The sequence below is a fragment of the Ranitomeya variabilis genome, chromosome 3 (assembly GCF_051348905.1).
Source record: "Ranitomeya variabilis isolate aRanVar5 chromosome 3, aRanVar5.hap1, whole genome shotgun sequence".
Lineage (NCBI taxonomy): Eukaryota > Metazoa > Chordata > Amphibia > Anura > Dendrobatidae > Ranitomeya > Ranitomeya variabilis.
Window position 1 is genome coordinate 611,072,947 of NC_135234.1, and position 20,174 is coordinate 611,093,120.

A 20,174-nucleotide genomic window follows, 5' to 3' on the forward strand; every position below is an offset into this window, starting at 1 on the left:
AATTTTGCATGTCATTCGGAAATCAAGGTGCCAGAGTCTGGAGGAAGACTGGGGAGAAGGAAATGCCAAAATGCCTGAAGTCCAGTGTCAAGTACCCACAGTCAGTGGTGTGGGGTGCCATGTCAGCTGCTGGTGTTGGTCCACTGTGTTTCATCAAGGGCAGGGTCAATGCAGCTAGCTATCAGGAGATTTTGGAGCACTTCATGCTTCCTGGCACCTGCTCACAGTGCCAAAACCACTGGTAAATGGTTTACTGACCATGGTATTACTGTGCTCAATTGGCCTGCCAACTCTCCTGACCTGAACCCCATAGAGAATCTGTGGGATATTGTGAAGAGAAAGTTGAGAGACGCAAGACCCAACACTCTGGATGAGCTTAAGGCCGCTATTGAAGCATCCTGGGCCTCCATAACATCTCAGCAGTGTCACAGGCTGATTGCCTCCATGCCACGCCGCATTGAAGCAGTCATTTCTGCCAAAGGATTCCCGACCAAGTATTGAGTGCATAACTGAACATTATTATTTGATGTTTTTTTTGTTTGTTATTAAAAAACACTTTTATTTGATTGGACGGGTGAAATATGCTAATTTATTGAGACAGGTTTTTTGGGTTATCAGGAGTTGTATGCCAAAATCATCAGTATTAAAACAATAAAAGACCTGACAAATTTCAGTTGGTGGATAATTAATCTATAATATATGAAAGTTTAATTGTAATCATTACATTATGGTAAATAATGAAATTTAACACTATATGCTAATTTTTTGAGAAGGACCTGTATGTTTGTGTGTTGTGAAGAACAAAGGCAACACTGGATTATTGGTGCAAGAGCCTGGATGCTGACGCAAGGTCCACTAAATAAATCATGGATGAATAGGCGCATTCCAGTTCAAATATGTAAAAAAGTGAATAGAGATGGGTCAATAAAGCTCCTTCACTTATTTGCATATTATACTGCATATGTTTGAATGCAACTGTGCAGTGAACAGAACAACCTTGTATCATTTTAGAAAACAAGCTGTTAAACAATGTGGATATACTGTAGTTGTACATGTTTTCAGTAATAAAGCATTATCAGTAATTCCCTTCTTTTGAGAAAGAGCAGAATACCTAAAATACCTTCATATGATATCTGTGATGAATAAAGCATCTATTGAACCTTCCATTGACCCTTAAACTACTGATGAGGTCAGTTTTTACTCATTGTTTGGTTGGATAACCTCATGGGATAGTCTTAATGTGAATAGATGGCTCAGTTCCCCGGTTCAGTTACATTATCTAGTTACAGAACAATATGGCACATTCTTTTGAGATAATTAATAATCCTCATTGAAACCAAGTATCATTCTCTGAATAGGATATATTCAATAGGCTCTTAAAGCATAATTCCACTAGCGAAACCACTTCAGGAATCAAATAATAAAATCCCTCACACCTCGCTTCTTGTTATTTATTGCTTATAGCCCCTTTCTGCATATGTTGAAAGCTTATGACAATCACTGTCCAACATTCATTACACTAGAGTGGAGCGATGCCAAGGAAAAGAGCTATTGCCCTGGCAGACTCTGGGAGTCCATTTATTTCATGGTCGACCATTCAGAGAAAATGCATGGATAGACAAACACGCAATGGCCTCCACTAGCTGGTCCTGCCGTAATCAGCTGATCAGGGTGGCTCTTTTCAGAGGACGGATGGCCTTGATGAGACTATGACTTTATATAATAATGACCACACTATATAAGTAATGGACTCAGTATCTATGGCCACTGGTACTGACCGTAGTAATTCCTTCATAAATTCTTGGGTGACTTATGAGTGCATTGCTACGTTATTATACATTCCTCCTTTACCCACTTAACACATCACTCTAGTCCCCAACGCCGGTAGCAGACAGATGTAGCGTGCAGTCATTCAGATCTCATTGTGGTGGCTCCCAGAGCTCAAGAAGGAGTGAACATATTAGAGGGGTCTGGTATGCTTAATTTTCTTTACTCCCTCATTTGGTGTCTGCGATTAATTATGGATTCTGATCTGGGTCTGAATTTAGGTGCATGGAGCTAATTTATTTACTTGTCCAGTCTGGGTTCAGAATTACGGTTATTAGATTGGAGGTTAAGCTTGAGGTCTGAAATATTTTGAGGTCTGCTTGAACATAATTTTAGGGTCTGGGGTCTATTTTACCCCCTTCAAGCCTGGGACATTTTCCGTTTTTGCTCCCCCTTCTTCCAAGAGTCATAGCTTTTTTATATTTCCATCAATACAGCTGTACGATAGCTTGTTTGTTGTAATTTTGAATGGCACCGTTGATTTTACCATATAGTGTACTAGATACTAGGAAAAAAAAATCCAAGTGCTATGAAATTGCAAAAACTGGCATTCCACAATTGTTTTCTGGGGTGTTTACCTACAATGTTCACTATATGGTAAAACTAACCTGGCAGAAGTTTGTATGAAAAAAATGTGTTCGCTTTTATTGCCATTTTTTGAGTCTTGTAATGTTTGCCTTTTTCGGGATCTGACACTTATTTTTTGCTTCCTGAGCTGATTATTTTTATTGATACCATTTTGGTGTTTATCCGATGTTTTGATCGCCTCTTATTGAATTTTACATTGCTGGGACCAAAAAACAGTAATTCAAAATTTTAATTTTTTTTTTCTCGTTACGCCATTTACCAATCGGATTAATTTATTTTATATTTTGATAGAGCGGACATTTCTTAACACAGCAATACCAAATATGTGTATTTAAAAAAAAAAAAAAAAAAAGTTCAGTTCTCAATGGGGCAAAACTGGGGTGATTTGAACTTGTGTTTTATTTTTTTCATATTTTTAGAAACTTTTTTCTTCAGTTTTTTAAGTTAATAGTCTCCCTAGGAGACTTGAAGTTGCGATCATACGATCGCCTGTGCTATACATCAGCACTGCTATGTACAGCAGAAAGTCTGCATTCACAGGAGGATCGTAATAACAGATACAGAGGTCTTCAGCAGACCTGCGACTGCCATGACCTCCAATTGGTGCCCCACGATCATGTCACAGGTGTGCCGATGGGAGCATGAAATAACGAGCACCTCGCCGCCGAGTGTTAAATCCTGCTGTCAGAGATTGACAGCGGGATTTAGCAGGTTAACAGCTGAGAGCGAAGCACTGACCCACCTATGGCTGTTAACGGCACATGATGGCTGATTAACTTAGCTGTGATGTGCGAGGAAAGATGCGGGCTCAGCGTCGGAGCCTGCATCAAAGTCAGGGAAATGACATATGACGTAAATATATGTAATCTGTCGTCAAGGGGTTAAATAATTTTGGAATTTAGTATTTGCACTAATTTAATTCAATTTAATGGTCTGGGAATCTAAATTTATTTTATATTTACATTTATTTAGAGAATATCTTCACTTAGAACTGTGTGAGTTATTGCCACAGTACATAGCAGTGCATTGAGTTACATGGACTTATTGACTGCAGAAGTCAATTAGTAATATAAAATAAGTAAGACTATTTCACTAAGCTATCATCAGTCAGTAGTGTTACAAAAAGGCGCAATCTATCGCTAGACTAATTGACAACTGGGCGTGTATTCAAATGTATATAAGTTTGTTTCTACGTACCATATATACTTTCAGAAGTAAACAATTTAAACTTCTAAGAAAATGTATGCTAGGTTATGATAGATACAAGAATTACTAAAATTAGTATTTCAAGCACTTACAGATCCTCGTTCATTCTTATGTATTCTGCCTGTGACTGCATATGATCAGTTCACCAGGGGATAATATTCTGCAGACTGCCAAGTATACCTGAGACCTGACCACTATATGGTCACTGTACAGTGGTAGTATAAGTTATATTGGTGCTTCTATAGTGGTAGCGTGCAAGTCTCTGCAACCGAAAAATTCACCATGTGATTAGGCATTTTCAAGGTATTGTTTAATAACGGTGGTGTGTGTTACATAGGGACATGGCAGGATGCCTGACCAAATTCAACTACATTTGCCATAGTGTGCAGCTTCTTTTATGTACCTTTACAATCCTGGAAGTGGCCAGAGTCAAAATTGTAATTTTTATTTATTGGCTAGAGTTAGACTTTAAAGATTAATAAATCTACTTAGATGTTGCACATATTAGACCAGAGCTCTATTCATTTTGTGATGTCACTCATATTTGTATCACATTTTTATATAAAAAGGCTTACTTGTTGCATATTTTGCATGGTTTGTTGTAAAAACTGTAACTGCTGATCCTTGGTCAAGCTTTCCTCTGTCCGTGCATGATGTCCTTTATCTTGCTTCAGAAGATCAACCTCGTTCCTATAGGCATCTAATTGCCACCGCAGACTGTCATTCTCTTCCTTTAATGCATAAGCTTGGGCAGCGAGAGCTAGAAGAACAAGCAAAAACAACAAGGTAAATGACTCACAGATTGAAATGTATTCTGAAAATGTCATCTGTCGCCCATTGCAGCTATAAAGAGAATCTCTTGCCCTGGAGGTCCTGGCACATGCATGCCATACACAGAAAGTCTATTGAAATGGACTTGTGTAATGCTTCTTTTATCCGTGGTGGTGCTGTGTGGAGTATAAAACACTTGCTGTCTAGTAACCCCTCTGATTAAGGATGACAGCTAAACATCTCAACAGAAAGACACCTAGTGATCAGATCATGCTCAGCTGACCCACAAATTAGCATCATATAAAGTTAGAAGGAGAAGGGACCTCCAGGGTCATCGTGTCCAACCCCCTGCTCAATGCAGCATACACGAATTCATCCCAGACAGGTGTCTGTCCAGCCTCTGAAGACTTCCATTGAAGGAGAACTCACCATCACTTATGGCCAAATTGCCACAGATAAAAGAATGGCACGGACTTAGAGGCTGCTTTAACACGCACACCAAAAAACAGGTTACAAAGCAAGTCAATCATGGATATGAAAACTACATATGTGGGCGATATCCCTTTAACCAAACTTATTACAAGTTTTGATTTGTACAGACAATAAGAGAAAAAAACTTTTATAAGATCCACCCGAGAACAAGTGTTCTTCAATCTTTTTTATTTTGTCTTTTATATGATTGTTTTTCAGAACTATATTGTTTTTACAGCAGTCTGGATTTAGGAGAACCATTAAAAATGCGTACTCGTGCAGACACTTTATCTTTTCTTAGTACCAATAGCTTTAAGGCAGTCACCAGTTGAAGGAGAAATATAATGACAAAAACTGTATAAAAATGTAAATGCTGATATGAGAAAGTGTGGTGGTAACACAAGAACATTACCGCATTAGTGGCACTGAATGACACTTAAGTCATTTCCCTGGGATGCACCATTTGGACTGTTTTCAATTTAAAATGACATTTTTATTACCATAACTGATAGCAGGTGTTTGTGAGAAAATCGATTAGTATGCAGGGATGAAAATTACTTCTCCCAAATGAATTGTTCCGTCTGCAATATAGGAGGAAAATTGAGTGGCAAAGTGCAAAAGGCCATAAAACATTTCCCAGCGACATTACACATATAAATTAACTTGGTTAAGAGAAACATATAGGAAATTGTGGTGTCATTTCCCGAGATTGGACTTTCTGCAGTGTTATTTAGCTACTGATTATTTTCCTGCATTTCATCATTTCATAATACAATCTTGTGTTCCTTGGAAGGCGAGAGAATGCCATTATAAGGAACAGATGTTCTCAAAAGAAATGCACTCTTCTCACATTCTTTTCTTGAACAATGCCTCGGATTTCAATTTTGGATGAAGTCATGTCCTTTTTTTTCATGAAACATTGCAGCAAAGAATACAACCTAATAATTGATTAGAGGCTGCGTTCAAATTTACTTGGTCGCAGAAGATTATTTGAAGCAGAGATACGGTAATTTACCAAATTACTCAGCATGTGTATAAATTCAATATAAAGAGGTTTTTCAAAAAATGTAACGCGCTGTGCTATAGGACAGCTATTAACTAGAGCAAAACTTGGTTTGGAAACTAATGTCCCAGAACTCCCATTAAGCTCCTTTACCCAGTTTTATTTTTAACATTTTTATAAGCTTGTAGAAAGTGTCAATTTTTTTTTAGAAATCTTGATTTTTTATTTTTTTTATTTTGCAACACTTAAGCAAGAAAAATGGCATATCTAGAGCAAGCTGCAAAAAGAGAAGACAAAACACAAGACAACCAAAATCACACAAAGCAGTAAGCTAGAGACAATATTAACATCCCGCCACATAAAAATTGCAAACAAAAAATCTGTGAGAAACAGGCAAATAGATTACATCTGAAATCACACCTAGTGCTCCAACTACAACCAGCTTTACACACCCTACTTGGACTGAGAAAGGGTCTCCTGACCAAAACTGGACAGCCTCATAGGCATGTATGAGCATGTTGTGGTGGGGTCTGTAGAACCCCGACTAGTGGGTGCAGCAGGCCACAACACAAGGATGTGTGAGAACGGCCTAGGGCTTACTCATATACTCAAATCACCTGATGAATTTACATTATTTTTATTCTTAAGTAACATAAAGCACAAAGGAGCACTGAGAAACGCGGAACTATCCATTGCAAGACAGCCATCATAAATTCCTAGTCAGATGCAAGGCTGAAACATACACAGAAATACACACAGGCTTTAATTGCAACTTAAGGAATCTGTCAGCAGGGTTTGCCAAGCAATCTGAGGGCAGCATGATATACACATAGAGAGCCTGACTGCTTGGTGTTGTTTTAATAGAATACCTGCTTTCTCTAATGTAAATGTAATAGTGTCAGAATGTTGTGCCCTGTGTAACACCGCCTACACTCCTGATTGGCAGCTTCCAATCAGTGGTGGGGGTGGGGTTACTCAGATTAGCCTGACTTGCCTGCACATGAATGTCAAAAAAGAAAAAAAAGTCAAACAGCACCCTATATTCATCAGGTCTCCAAGGACACAAGGGCACACATCCCAAATCGGGGAGTCCATCCCAGACAAAGTGCCATATCCAAAAAAGATCAAAAAGACAGCGCCACAATGGATGGTGAAAAAGTACAGCTTGCATTTTATTCTGCCTCCTGCGGCGACGTTTCGGTCAACAGACCTGTGCTTGATAAAGGTCTGTTGACCGAAACGTCACCGGAGGCAGAATAAAATGTAAGCTGTACTATTTCACCATCCATTGTGGCGCTGTCTTTTTGATCTTGCCTGCACATGTGACCTAGTCTTGTAGTGTTAATCTCCGGATGATAAAACACTGATTGTATTTAAATTACAACAAATAGTCTTATAAGTGACACATGCCTGGAATCAGGCTCTCTTGCTCTACATTATGTTGCGCTCAGATCAGGTGACGAAGACCACTGCAGAAACACGTGTTGGGATCTGGGGCCAGTCCAGCAGGAGGAGATGACCACAGGTAATCTTTTGTCCATCTTTTTGAGGATACCTGCATATCACAATTTAGTTGTCATATGGGATACTTTAACCCAATATTTATATACTTACCTGTTATGTAATCCTTTTAAATTCACTTTTACATCTTCCCCTGCTTTCTTGTTTACGCCATTTCAATGAACTTTATCAATACAATTTACATTTTATTGTATTCTTACCTATATAATTTCATTAAAAAAAAACACCATAAGAGGAAAAATCTCCACTATACTAAACAAAAAAACACCAGAACACAGGCAGGGATGCTTACCTGTTCAGGGCCTCCAACAATTGCACTAACCAGGGTGCACCAGGCCCAAGTAGAGACAGCAAATACACAGGTGCAAATAATACTAATGCAGCCAACCTACAATCAGGAATTGGCCGCTTGGAGCACCCGTGCAACAAATAGTCTGTATGTGGCATGTTCACACAGGAATGCAAAGTATATGGTACAAAGCCTATTAATGACGCCATATGTATCGCTAGCGGGCTAACCATGATGCATCCTGTGTGAGCAGAGGCCACAGTGTACAGAGCCATTTAGGGCCCAGTCACACTCTGGAAAAATATACAGTGCACAAAAACATATACTTTGCATTCCTGTGTGAACATGCCACATACAGACTATTTGTTGCACGGGTGCTCCAAGCGGCCAATTCCTGATTGTAGGTTGGCTGCATTATTATTATTTGCACCTGTGTATTTGCTATCTCTACTCAGGCCTGGTGCACCCTGGTTAGTGCAATTGTTGGAGGCCCTGAACAGGTAACCATCTCTGCCTGTGTTCTGGCGTTTTTTTCTATATAATTTCATGTATAGGTTTTTTTTTAGAGACAATAGTAGTCCATGGCTGCCCCTGCAAAGCATATCTCCACACTGCTCTAGTTGATTGACAGGTATCTCATAATGTGCACACAATGGAAAGACCTGTCAATCATCTCTCAGGAGAGAGTTGCAACATCTGATCCAGACTCTTCTCCTGACTAGAAGTGGCATAAAAATGGCAAAAGTTACAATTTTGTTTTTCCGCAACTTCGTGTTGCTCAAACATTTGGTGTCTTTTCAGAGTATTTTACACAAACACGTTGATGAATGTCACAGTATTTATGTGGACTGCAGTCATCACACAAATTCTACAATCAAATTGTCACAATGCAAAATGTTTCTGTTATTTATTCCAACCTAAACATGGAAAGAGGCTTGCAGATGTTGCGCACCAATTCCCAAAGACCAGTATTATATTGCGACTAAGTTAGGAAAATTTCACAACTCTTTAAAAGATATTTACATTAAAAGCAAAGACGAAAGGTGAAGGTACAAGAAAAAAAAAATACAATAACACAAGGGGGGCAGGAAGAATTTGTGCGCAAGCATCGGGATCGAGTGTACAACTAATGCAGAGAAAAATGCTTCCATCAATTTTATGACCATGAAATTCAGATTTGCATTGTCCTTATTTGTACTAGTTTTTATACATGGCCCACTTAGTATAATACAAGGAACATTAAAAAGAATTACTGGAGCATCAGCCACACACATCTATGGCCAGACATGACATTGGAAGAGGAGCCTCACAGGAGGCATGCAGATTTTGTCAGGAAACAGCCTGCAGAACCTTGCCAAACTGTAATGATCTCATAGAAAAGTCCAAGTGATAAAAACAGATACTGACATGTTTATGAAACGCTGGTCGGCCTATCTCATGGACTTCAAAAGATAAACATATGTTGTAAGTTAGCTAGTAGACTTTTTTTTTCCCGGTTTACTATCTACCAGTGCTTCGGCCATGGATGCTCCCAACATCAGTTTATTTACGGATGCCAAACACATGCAAATCAAAAAGCTTTATTAGTGTCTAGATTACGACGCCATTGAAATAATTTAGGAAATGAATAAATTGATATACAATAGTAGATGCAATAAATAGACCCATAACTCCTTTATTTCACTGAAAATATGGCCTCACAGCTGTAAAAAAAATGATGACGGGTCACTATGACCCGAACACGACAAGTGTACAAATCGGCGTGTAAGAAAAAGTAAACACAGAAAAAAAAAATACTCATAGATAGGTCCCCCCAAATGAGGAAAAGTCAAGTAACCTCAAGTTTGGGAAACTTATAGAAAAATATCTACAGGGCCTCACAAATTCTCTACGGGTCACTATGACCCGAACACAACAGCAGGGTTAAGAATTAATTAATAGAAAATATCAGGGGGAGTACTAGACATACACATACATCTGTATAAGATTGACCACACAGGAATAACAATGTATAACCACACTACAAAAGCTGTCATACAGGGAAAAACATATACAGGAATAACAAAATATTTAGACAAATGGATATGACCAATGGGGAGGTATAAATTGCTTCGTGCATGCAAGATACAGTACATACAATTGTTGCCAATCACAGATGATATGCACATGCATAGAAGGCCAGGGGCAAACAATAAACAGTAAATACGGTCAAATAGACCTAATGATGATTAGTTAACACCCAGATGAAGGAAAGTTATAATCCAGTACAGAAAACTAAATAAACATAGTGCAGAAATCCATAGAAATCCTGATGGGAATAACCCCTGTGTTCTTAAAAAAGATATATTGCTGGAACCAAGTGACCAACCTGCAGAACGTGGGAACGTTTCGCAACTTGCTTCTTCGGGGGGCATGGGTCTTTCAATCATCATTTTAAATACTTGTATTTACTCAAACTTTCTGGCTAAGTTTAGGCTAGAAAAAAAAGCCTGCATTCCTTTTTCCGTGAACAGCCACCACTCTATAGGTTGTGTCTGGAATTACTATATCAACCACAGGCCATAAGACAGAGTGTAGTTGTTTCTGGAGAAAAATAAAAAAAAAAAAATTACAGAGCCAGGCACATATATGATCATGGACTACCTATATATTCCACCATACATGTTGATCCATGCTTTCTTCATATCATAAATAAAAGTTAGATCCCAACTTTGCATTGATAGTATTTGGTTTCCATGTTTGGGTACAGGGTAACTGATGGTGTCACAAAGTACACTGTATTTAATCTTCCCACATTTGTGATATCGAATAAAAGTTAAGTTTTAGATAGCAACTGAAGAAAAAGCAGACTTTTTTTTTTATTCCCAATAAGGACTAGATTCACATTTGTGTTTGGAGTAACTCTTGCAAAAAATGGGTCAGATCTATGATGGACACGGAACAAGACGGGCCACTTCTATTTCAGAGTATGCTGTGCCTTTTTATTTTCCAGTAAAAATAACAGAACTTGATGCAAGTGTAATTCTTGCATAACTCTTACATGATTAGCATCTTAAGTTTCATGGCTAAAAAAACACTTTTCATTTAAAGACTTTTCTGTATTTTCATGACTATGAAAATTGTAAATTCACAATGAAGGCATCAAAACTATGAATTAACACATGTGGAATTATATACTTAAAGGGAATCTGTCACCCCCAAAATCATGGTTATTCCACAAAATATTGATTTCTGAACTCTTTCTGAGTTAAAACATTAGTATTCTTGTTTGTAAATGATTATGAACTTGTTTTTTGCTTCGATGTCTGCAAGCAATGCATTTTTTTGTTATTTTGCCAATTTCTCATTTTAAGAAAATAAATACAAAATTTATTGCTTGGGACTTCGGAGACTTGTTGTCAGTAGTTTAGAATAAAATAATAATTTACATTTTACGCAAAGATATACCTTTAAAGAGAAAAATCAGACAAACTGAAAATTTGGCAGTGGTGTGTATGTATGTACCGTGTATACTCGAGTATAAGCAGAGATTTTCAGCCCAAATTTTTGGGCTGAAAGTGCCCCTCTCGGCTTATACTCGAGTCACGGTCGGCGGGTGAGGGGGAGAGAGGTCTGTCATATACTCACCTGCTTCCGGGGCTCCTGGCACTCCCCCTGCCTCTCCCATGGTCTTCGGGTGTCGCAGCTCTTCCCCTGTTCAGCGGTCACGTGGGACCGCTCATTAAAGTTATGAATATGGACTCCACTCCCATAGGGGTGGAGCCGCATATTCATTTCTCTAATGAGCGGTAACGGTGACCGCTGACAGAGGAAGAGGCTGCGGCACCCGGAGACCATCTGTCCGGGATAAGGAGCCAGGGACGCCGGGAGCAGGTGAGTATTACATATTTACCTGTCCACGTTCCACACGCCGGGCGCCGCTCCGTCTTCCCGTCCTCTTGCTCTGACTGTTTAGGTCAGAGGGCGCGATGACGTACTAATCTGCGCGCCGCCCTCTGCCTGAACAGTCAGTGCGGAGAGACGCCGAGACGGGACGCTGAGGAGCTGCGGGCAGCAAGAAAGGTGAGCATGTCATTTTTTTTTATTGCAGCAGCAGCATTATATATTGCACAGCTTTATATGGAGCATCTATGGGGCAATAATGAACGGTGCAGAGCATTCTATATGGCACAGTTTTGTATGGAGCATCTATGGGGCCATAATGAACGGTGCAGAGTGTTCTATATGGCACAGCTTTATATGGATCATCTATGGGGCAATAATCAACGGTATGGAGCATTATATGTGGCACAGTTTTATGTGGAGCATCTATGAGGCAATAATGAAATGTATGGGGCATTCTATATGGCACAGTTTTACATGTATATATATATATATACATACATACAGTGGGGCAAAAAAGTATTTAGTCAGTCAGCAATAGTGCAAGTTCCACCACTTAAAAAGATGAGAGGCGTCTGTAATTTACATCATAGGTAGACCTCAACTATGGGAGACAAACTGAGAAAAAAAAATCCAGAAAATCACATTTTCTGTTTTTTATCATTTTATTTGCATATTATGGTGGAAAATAAGTATTTGGTCAGAAACAAAATTTCATCTCAATACTTTGTAATATATCCTTTGTTGGCAATGACAGAGGTCAAACGTTTTCTGTAAGTCTTCACAAGGTTGCCACACACTGTTGTTGGTATGTTGGCCCATTCCTCCATGCAGATCTCCTCTAGAGCAGTGATGTTTTTGGCTTTTCGCTTGGCAACACGGACTTTCAACTCCCTCCAAAGGTTTTCTATAGGGTTGAGATCTGGAGACTGGCTAGGCCACTCCAGGACCTTGAAATGCTTCTTACGAAGCCACTCCTTCGTTGCCCTGGCGGTGTGCTTTGGATCATTGTCTCGTGAGACCGCTACGTCATCATCTTGCGAGACCTCAATGCATGGCCCGGAGCGTCGTGAGGAGCGGGAAAGGCCAGTCTCCAGATCTCAACCCTATAGAAAACCTTTGGAGGGAGTTGAAAGTCCGTGTTGCCAAGCGAAAAGCCAAAAACATCACTGCTCTAGAGGAGATCTGCATGGAGGAATGGGCCAACATACCAACAACAGTGTGTGGCAACCTTGTGAAGACTTACAGAAAACGTTTGACCTCTGTCATTGCCAACAAAGGATATATTACAAAGTATTGAGATGAAATTTTGTTTCTGACCAAATACTTATTTTCCACCATAATATGCAAATAAAATGATAAAAAAACAGAAAATGTGATTTTCTGGATTTTTTTTTCTCAGTTTGTCTCCCATAGTTGAGGTCTACCTATGATGTAAATTACAGACGCCTCTCATCTTTTTAAGTGGTGGAACTTGCACTATTGCTGACTGACTAAATACTTTTTTGCCCCACTGTGTATATATATATATATATATATATATATATATATATATATATATATATATATATATATATATATATATATATACACACACACATACACATACACACACACACACATACAGCTTTATTCAGATGTAGCAGCCGCCAACTTAAAGGCTGTCAGGCTACATTAAATGGAAACTGTCACCCCCAAAATCATACATGAGGTAAGCCGACCGTCATGAGGGGCTTATCTACAGCATTCTGTAATGCTGTAGATAAGCCCCCGATGTATCCTAAAAGATGAGAAAAAGAAGGTTAGATTATACTCACCCAGGGGCGTTCCCGCTGCTGATCCGAGTCCAGCACCCACCCATCTTCTTACGATGACATCCTCTTCTGGTCTTCAGGCTGCGGCTCCAGCGCAGGCGTACTTTGTCTGCCCTGTTGAGGGCAGAGCAAAGTACTGCAGTGCGCAGGCGCCGGGAAAGGTCAGAGAGACCAGGCGCCTGCGCACTGCAGTACCGCAATCAGCGACGGGCACAGTCCGGCTGCGAATTCGCCCCTTCCTACTCTGTCAGTGCCCCCTCCATGCTCCCCTCCAGTCAGCGCTCACACAGGGTTAATGGCTGCGTTACATCGCGTTATGCCGCGGTGTAACACAGTCCGTTAATGCTGACTTTTTACTATTGATGCTGCCTATGCAGCATCAATAGTAAAAGATCTAATGTTAAAAATAATAATAATAAAAAAAATCATTATATACTCACCTTCCGGCGCCTTTCCCGCTCCTCACGACGCTCCGGGCCATGCATTGAGGTCTCGCGAGATGATGACGTAGCGGTCTCACGAGACCGCTACGTCATCTCGCGAGATAGCAAAGCATTCTTGGGACCGGAGCGTCGTGAGGAGCATCGCTAAACGCCTCGCCTGGATCCGGGGGCCGACGGAAGGTGAGTATATAACTATTTTTTTTTTTTTTTTTTTTTTACAGGGATATGGTGCCCACATTGCTATATACTACGTGGGATGTGTTATATACTACGTGGGCTATGTTATATACTACGTCTCTGTGCTATATACTACGTGGGCTGTGTTATATACTGCGTGAGCTGTGTCATATACTGCATCTCTGTGCTATATACTAAGTGGGCTGTGCAATATATTACGTGGCTGGGCAATATACTACGTGGCTGGGCAATATACTACGTGGCTGTGTTATATACTGCGTGAGCTGTGCTATACACTACGTGAGCTGTGCTATATACTACGTAGCTGTGCAATATATTACGTGGCTAGGCAATATACTACGTGGTTGTGTTATATACTGCGTGAGCTGTGCTATATACTATGTGGCTGTGTTATATACTACGTGGGCTGTGCTATATACTACGTAGCTGTGCAATCTACATGGCTGTGCTATATACTACGTGGGCTGTGTAATATACTATGTGGGCTGTGCTATATACTGCGTGGGCTGTGCTATATACTGCGTGGGCTGTGCTATATACTACGTGGGCTGTTATACACTGCGTGGGCTGTGCTATAAACTACGTGGGCTGTGCTATATACTACGTGGGCTGTGCTATATGCTACGTGGCTGTGTTATAGGCTACGTGGCTGTGTTATAGGCTACGTGGCTGTGTTATAGGCTACGTGGCTGTGTTATAGGCTACGTGGCTGTGTTATAGGCTACGTGGCTGTGTTATAGGCTACGTGGCTGTGTTATAGGCTATGTGGCTGTGTTATAGGCTACGTGGCTGTGTTATAGACTACATGGCTATGTTATAGGCTACGTGGCTGTGCTATATGCTACGTGGGCTGTGCTATATGCTACATGGGCTGTGTTATATACTATGCGTGCTGTGCTATATACTACGTGGCCTGTGCTATATGCTATGTGGCATAGTCCGGCTGCGAATTGGTGTGGAATTTGAACCACGCTTCGCTAATTGGTCGCACCCGGCCGGCCGAATCCTGTGTATAAATTGCATTGTTCTGAAAACTTCATAAATAAACTACATACATATTCTAGAATACCCAATGCGTTAGAATCATGCCACCATCTAGTATGCTATATACAGGAGCTGTTGACATACAGGTATATACTATATACAGAAGATGACATACAGGTATATACTGTATACAGGAGGAGATGACACACAGATATATACTGTATACAGGAGGAGATGCCATATAGGTCTATACTATACACAGGAGGACATGCCATACAGGTATATACTATATACAGGAGATGCCATACAGGTGTATACTATATACAGCGATGACATACAGTTACATACTATTGTATACAGGAGATGACACACAGGTATACACTATATACAGGAGAAGACACAGGTGTATACTATATACAGGAGCCGATGACATACAGGTATATACTATATACAGAAGGAGATGACATACAGGTATATACTATATACAGAAGGAGATGACATACAGGTATATACTATATACAGAAGGAGATGACATACAGGTATATACTATATACAGAAGGAGATGACATACAGGTATATACTATATACAGAAGGAGATGACATACAGGTATATACTATATACAGAAGGAGATGACATACAGGTATATACTATATACAGAAGGAGATGACATACAGCTATATACTGTATACAGGAGGAGATGACACATAGGTACACTACCGTTCAAAAGTTTAGGGTCACTTAGAAATTTCCTTATTTTTGAAAGCAAAGCACAGCATTTTCCAATGAAGCTAACATTAAATGATTCAGAAATACACTCCAAACATTGTTAATGCGGTAAATGACTATTCTAGCTGCAAACGTCTGGTTTGTAATGCAATGTATAGAGGCCCATTTCCAACAACCATCACTCCAGTGTTCTTATGGTACTTTGTGTTTGCTAACTGTGTAAGAAGGCTAATGGATGGTTAGAATACCCTTGAAAACCCTTGTGCAAGTATGTTAGCACAGCTGAAAACAGTCTGGCTGATTAGAGATCCTATAAACCTGACCTTCTTTTGAGCTAGTTGACAATCTGGAGCATTACATTTGCTGGTTCTATTAAACTCTCAAAATGGCCAGAAAAAAAGAACTTTCATGTGAAACTCGACAGTCTATTCTTGTTTTTAGAAATGAAGGCTATTCCATGCGAGACATATTGCCAGTAGTTTATAGAATAAATGAAAAATTTACATTTTACTCAAAAACATACCTATAAAGAGAAAAATCAGACAAACTGAACATTTTGCAGTGGTCTCTTAATTTTTGCCAGAGCTGTATATACATATCTAACAGCTCTAAACTAAAATGATGACCTAAAGACATAACAGGATGCTTTCTCCTTTGACAGAAAAATGGAGTTACAACACTAGTCAATAAGTTTGAAAGCAACAAGGGTGTAAATAAAAATAGAAAGTTCAGCAGGTTTTATTCCTGCATCTTGCTATCCTGAATATAATTATCAATAATGTCTATAATGGCACATCATTTTATTTTTTACTGATAGTGATTTGACTCTAATGGCCTGCTGCAGCACTGCCAGCAAGAACAATAGGTTCTTTGTTTGGTTTCAGCCACTATAAAAATGATATTAGGGAATAGCGCAGAGTAGAATTTACCTACAGTAATGCCATTATTGTAATCGCTCCCTTTACAAGAAGGAAGAGTCATGCAATCTACCAGCATAGAGGAAACTAGGATTCCTTTTGCAATAGCCTGCAGTTACTGTCAGCTCAAGCTGTGTACAACTCATCTAGGGCTCCGGCTGATTTGTTGTAAGCCTGTCACAACCTCATTGCTTGAATCCAAGCCATCAGAAAATCTACTGACTTTATCTATGTAGCAATTGGGGGGTAGAATAGTATCAGATCTCCAACTCCACAAGAGAGTCCCCAGCAATAAGAGTTCGCAAAACACATGTATTCACAATAGGTTTTACTCCCTTAACCCTTTAAATGGACCAGGTCCAATTTGACCTTAACCAGTTAAAGACTGTGCCATTCACCCAGTTACTAACTAGGCACATTTTTTTTTTTTTTTTAATTTATACATGTGGCTTAAAGAACTGTACATTTTTGTCTCATCGGATATAAAAATAATTTTGACATTTTCCTTTGCGATGGGCCTAATTTTACATTTTGTTGCCGATATTGGTGGGAAAATAAAGTAAATACTGGGTTTTCATTTTGTTTTTTTGTTTTTTTATTTTACGGCCACAAAGGAGTATATTTAAACATTTTGTTCCTCTTTCAGGAAAAGTGTTCTTTTTTACATATCGGACACTTTTTTTCCCACAGGTATGGGCAGTAGATTTGAGCGAATATGTTCAGAATCGGTCACCTAATCTGAATTTGCCATATTCGCGTCATATTGGTACCCTATTTGTGCCGAATTTATGTTTGATGGATCGTTACCGAACATAATCGTCCATTTCTACTCCCATTGACTCCAATGACGTTTCTTCGAATATTGCAAATAAAATATTCACCACTGATCGTAATCGGAACCAAATTTTCAAAAATTCTTCTCTAAAGGGCAGGCAGATCTCAAGACCACTCCCCCAATAAGCAGCCATTTTGTGAACACGGAGAGCTGAGCAGCCTGTGAAGAAGGCTACACTAACTGGTCTTCTAAGTACAGAAGTATAACCCATAATACTTGTATGTAGGAGTAAGCTGGTCAGGGTGTGTGGAACTGGCATTGGCTGCAATACTTGTTAATGTCTGAAATGCTACCGTCAATCGCTGACAGCAGCCTGTCTGCCACTCAATTCTACACAAGTGTCTGTTCTGGGGACCATGAAAAAATAATGCACCCCAAAGTGGTGCCACTAAAACATAAGCTTATCACGCAAAAACTGGTCCTAATAAAGCCCTATCGGCAGAAAAATAAAGCGTTATGGGTCTCGGAAAATAGCAATACAAAAACAAATATATTCTTACTACAAATGTCAGAATTTTTTAAGCCAATAAAATATTATAAAATTAAGCGTTTGGCATCATCTTATATTGTATTAAACTGCAGAATCAAGGAGCCATGGTATTTTTACACAACACCTTAAATAGGAATCCCAAAAATCTATGAGGGAAATGTGTTTCTTTTCCTATTTCAATTGAATTTTTCCTATTTTTCCGTACACTATATGGTAAAGTGAATGGCGTTTTTTCAAAACTAGAACTCTTCATGTGTAAAACAAGCTCTAAGTTGGCTCTGCTGATGGAAAATATGGTTCTTTGTTCTTTTCAATTTTTCCAACCCTTTTTGTAAGTCAAAAATTGGCTGTCTTAAAGGGGTAAACATATCAGGATATGTTTGGCTATAGACACCAGAGATACAATGACTAGCAGTAGTTCAATGTATAAAATCTTCCAAAGGGAGAATAAATCATAATACAGGGTTAAGTGACAGCTGAATACATGAGTAATCAGGTTTACAGATCAATACTTAATTTTTTGTTAAGGAATTGATGTTCCTTGTACCTGATGTCATTCTTGCAGAAAACTGATAACCTAGGCACTATATTCTGAAATGTGATGCACCATATTATCCTTTAGCATTTTCTGATAAGAAGCACAATGGGAATTGCATTAAAAAAAAAAAAAAAATCATCATGTGCAGTTCAGGAACAGATGCAGCCGTACAAGACCAGACTCATTTTTCATAATGTTCTGAAAAGCTGTCACTTTTAAACAAATCTGATTCTTACATAAGCAGTTAATGTTAATTTTGCCACAATTCGCAGAAATGGTCGGCTGCCAAAGTAAACAGTAAGGTGCCAATAGTCATTTAACTTTTTTTTGCAGAACGCTATGCTGATAAGGCATGGCAATGCTTTATTGTACATAACAAGCTGTGTGACAGCTTGCCTTCTGTTGCTCAGTCTTCACTCTTCTATGCTTGTGATATAAAGTATTTACTGTTTTTTTATGCTCAAAATTATATGCATTAATTTCATTTGTGAAAAAGTTCTCGGAACCAATTAAATGAAATATCTATGTCAAGCTCTGACATTAATCCTGGTCAGGAAGTCGGGTGGTAAAGTGGGCAATTATGGAGTGGTGGCGTCTACTGGATGTAAATCCTAAGGATTGCAGCAGATTATAAGGCTAGATTCCCACTGAGATGAACCCGCATCTCGCCACTGATGTTAGTATTACGTCCAAGGGTTCACACGGTATGGTCTCCGCACTTGCACCAACGTGGCATTCCGCACCCCCTGGGGGCACGTAAGGTTAGCTTGGTGCAGTTTTACACAAACTCCCTGTGCACATGGGCCCAGGGAGGCACGGGAAGTGAGAGAAAGTGGCCCACACAGCCACTGACCATGGCACCACACGCGCTCAAAACCGTGACAGGCTGAGAGGCCCCTTTCACTGGCACAAGTGAAACTATGAGTTGACAGCCCGGTAAGGACTGCCATCAGTTCCTCAATATAAGACTGGTCTATTAACTGAATTATTTTGGGCCAGAAAACAGCCCAGCTAGGATGTGAAGTTAAAACCGAGAACACAGATGTGTGGATTCATGGATCGAGATAAAAGAGCAGCGCAAGGTTACATTTTATATTTAACCACCTTAAGGGCACACTAGACAATACACTATATACACAATGGTCATACATATACAATGGTCAGATCAGATATGCAAATTCAGGTGAAATACAAAAGATATAAGCAGATGAGTCATGTCAATTACCGGTCTGATGCTGGACCATGTGTGCTGGGACGCATGGTGGCGAGCGCATGCGCAGTGCGCCCACCTGCCGGCACCCGGGAGATCTTTGGGGTCTCAGCTGCCGGGGGTAGCCAAGACCCCAAAGAACATATTTGGGGTCCGTTTCTACCGACCCCTGTTTTGCGATCGCCGGTAATTAACTGTTTACCGGCGACCGCAAAAAAAAAAAAAAAAAAAGGCGATGTGTAATTCTCTGTCCTCTGATGTGATCGCACATCAGAGGACAGAGAAATAGGGGGATTCGGAGTCCCTATCATACTTACCGGTGTCCCTGGGTCCTCCTGTGTCCTCTCCTGGCCGCCGGCTTCTTCATTCGGTAAGAAAATGGCGGTCGCATGCGCAGTGCGCCAGCCATGATCTGCCGGCCGGCAGCTAGAGGAGTTGGGGCTAAATTTAGGGTTAGGGC

General features: G+C 39.8%; 1 protein-coding gene across 8 annotated transcripts in view; it reads right to left on the reverse strand.

The window, feature by feature from the left end:
* The window catches only part of ENOX1 (ecto-NOX disulfide-thiol exchanger 1), a 768,733-nt gene that overhangs the window by 89,016 nt on the left and 659,543 nt on the right, over positions 1-20,174 (reverse strand). For all 8 annotated transcript variants that reach the window (XM_077297345.1, XM_077297342.1, XM_077297343.1 and 5 more), the window contains one exon: positions 4,197-4,381. In XM_077297345.1, the coding sequence (XP_077153460.1) occupies positions 4,197-4,381 (185 nt within the window). The remainder of the gene's footprint in view (positions 1-4,196; positions 4,382-20,174) is intronic.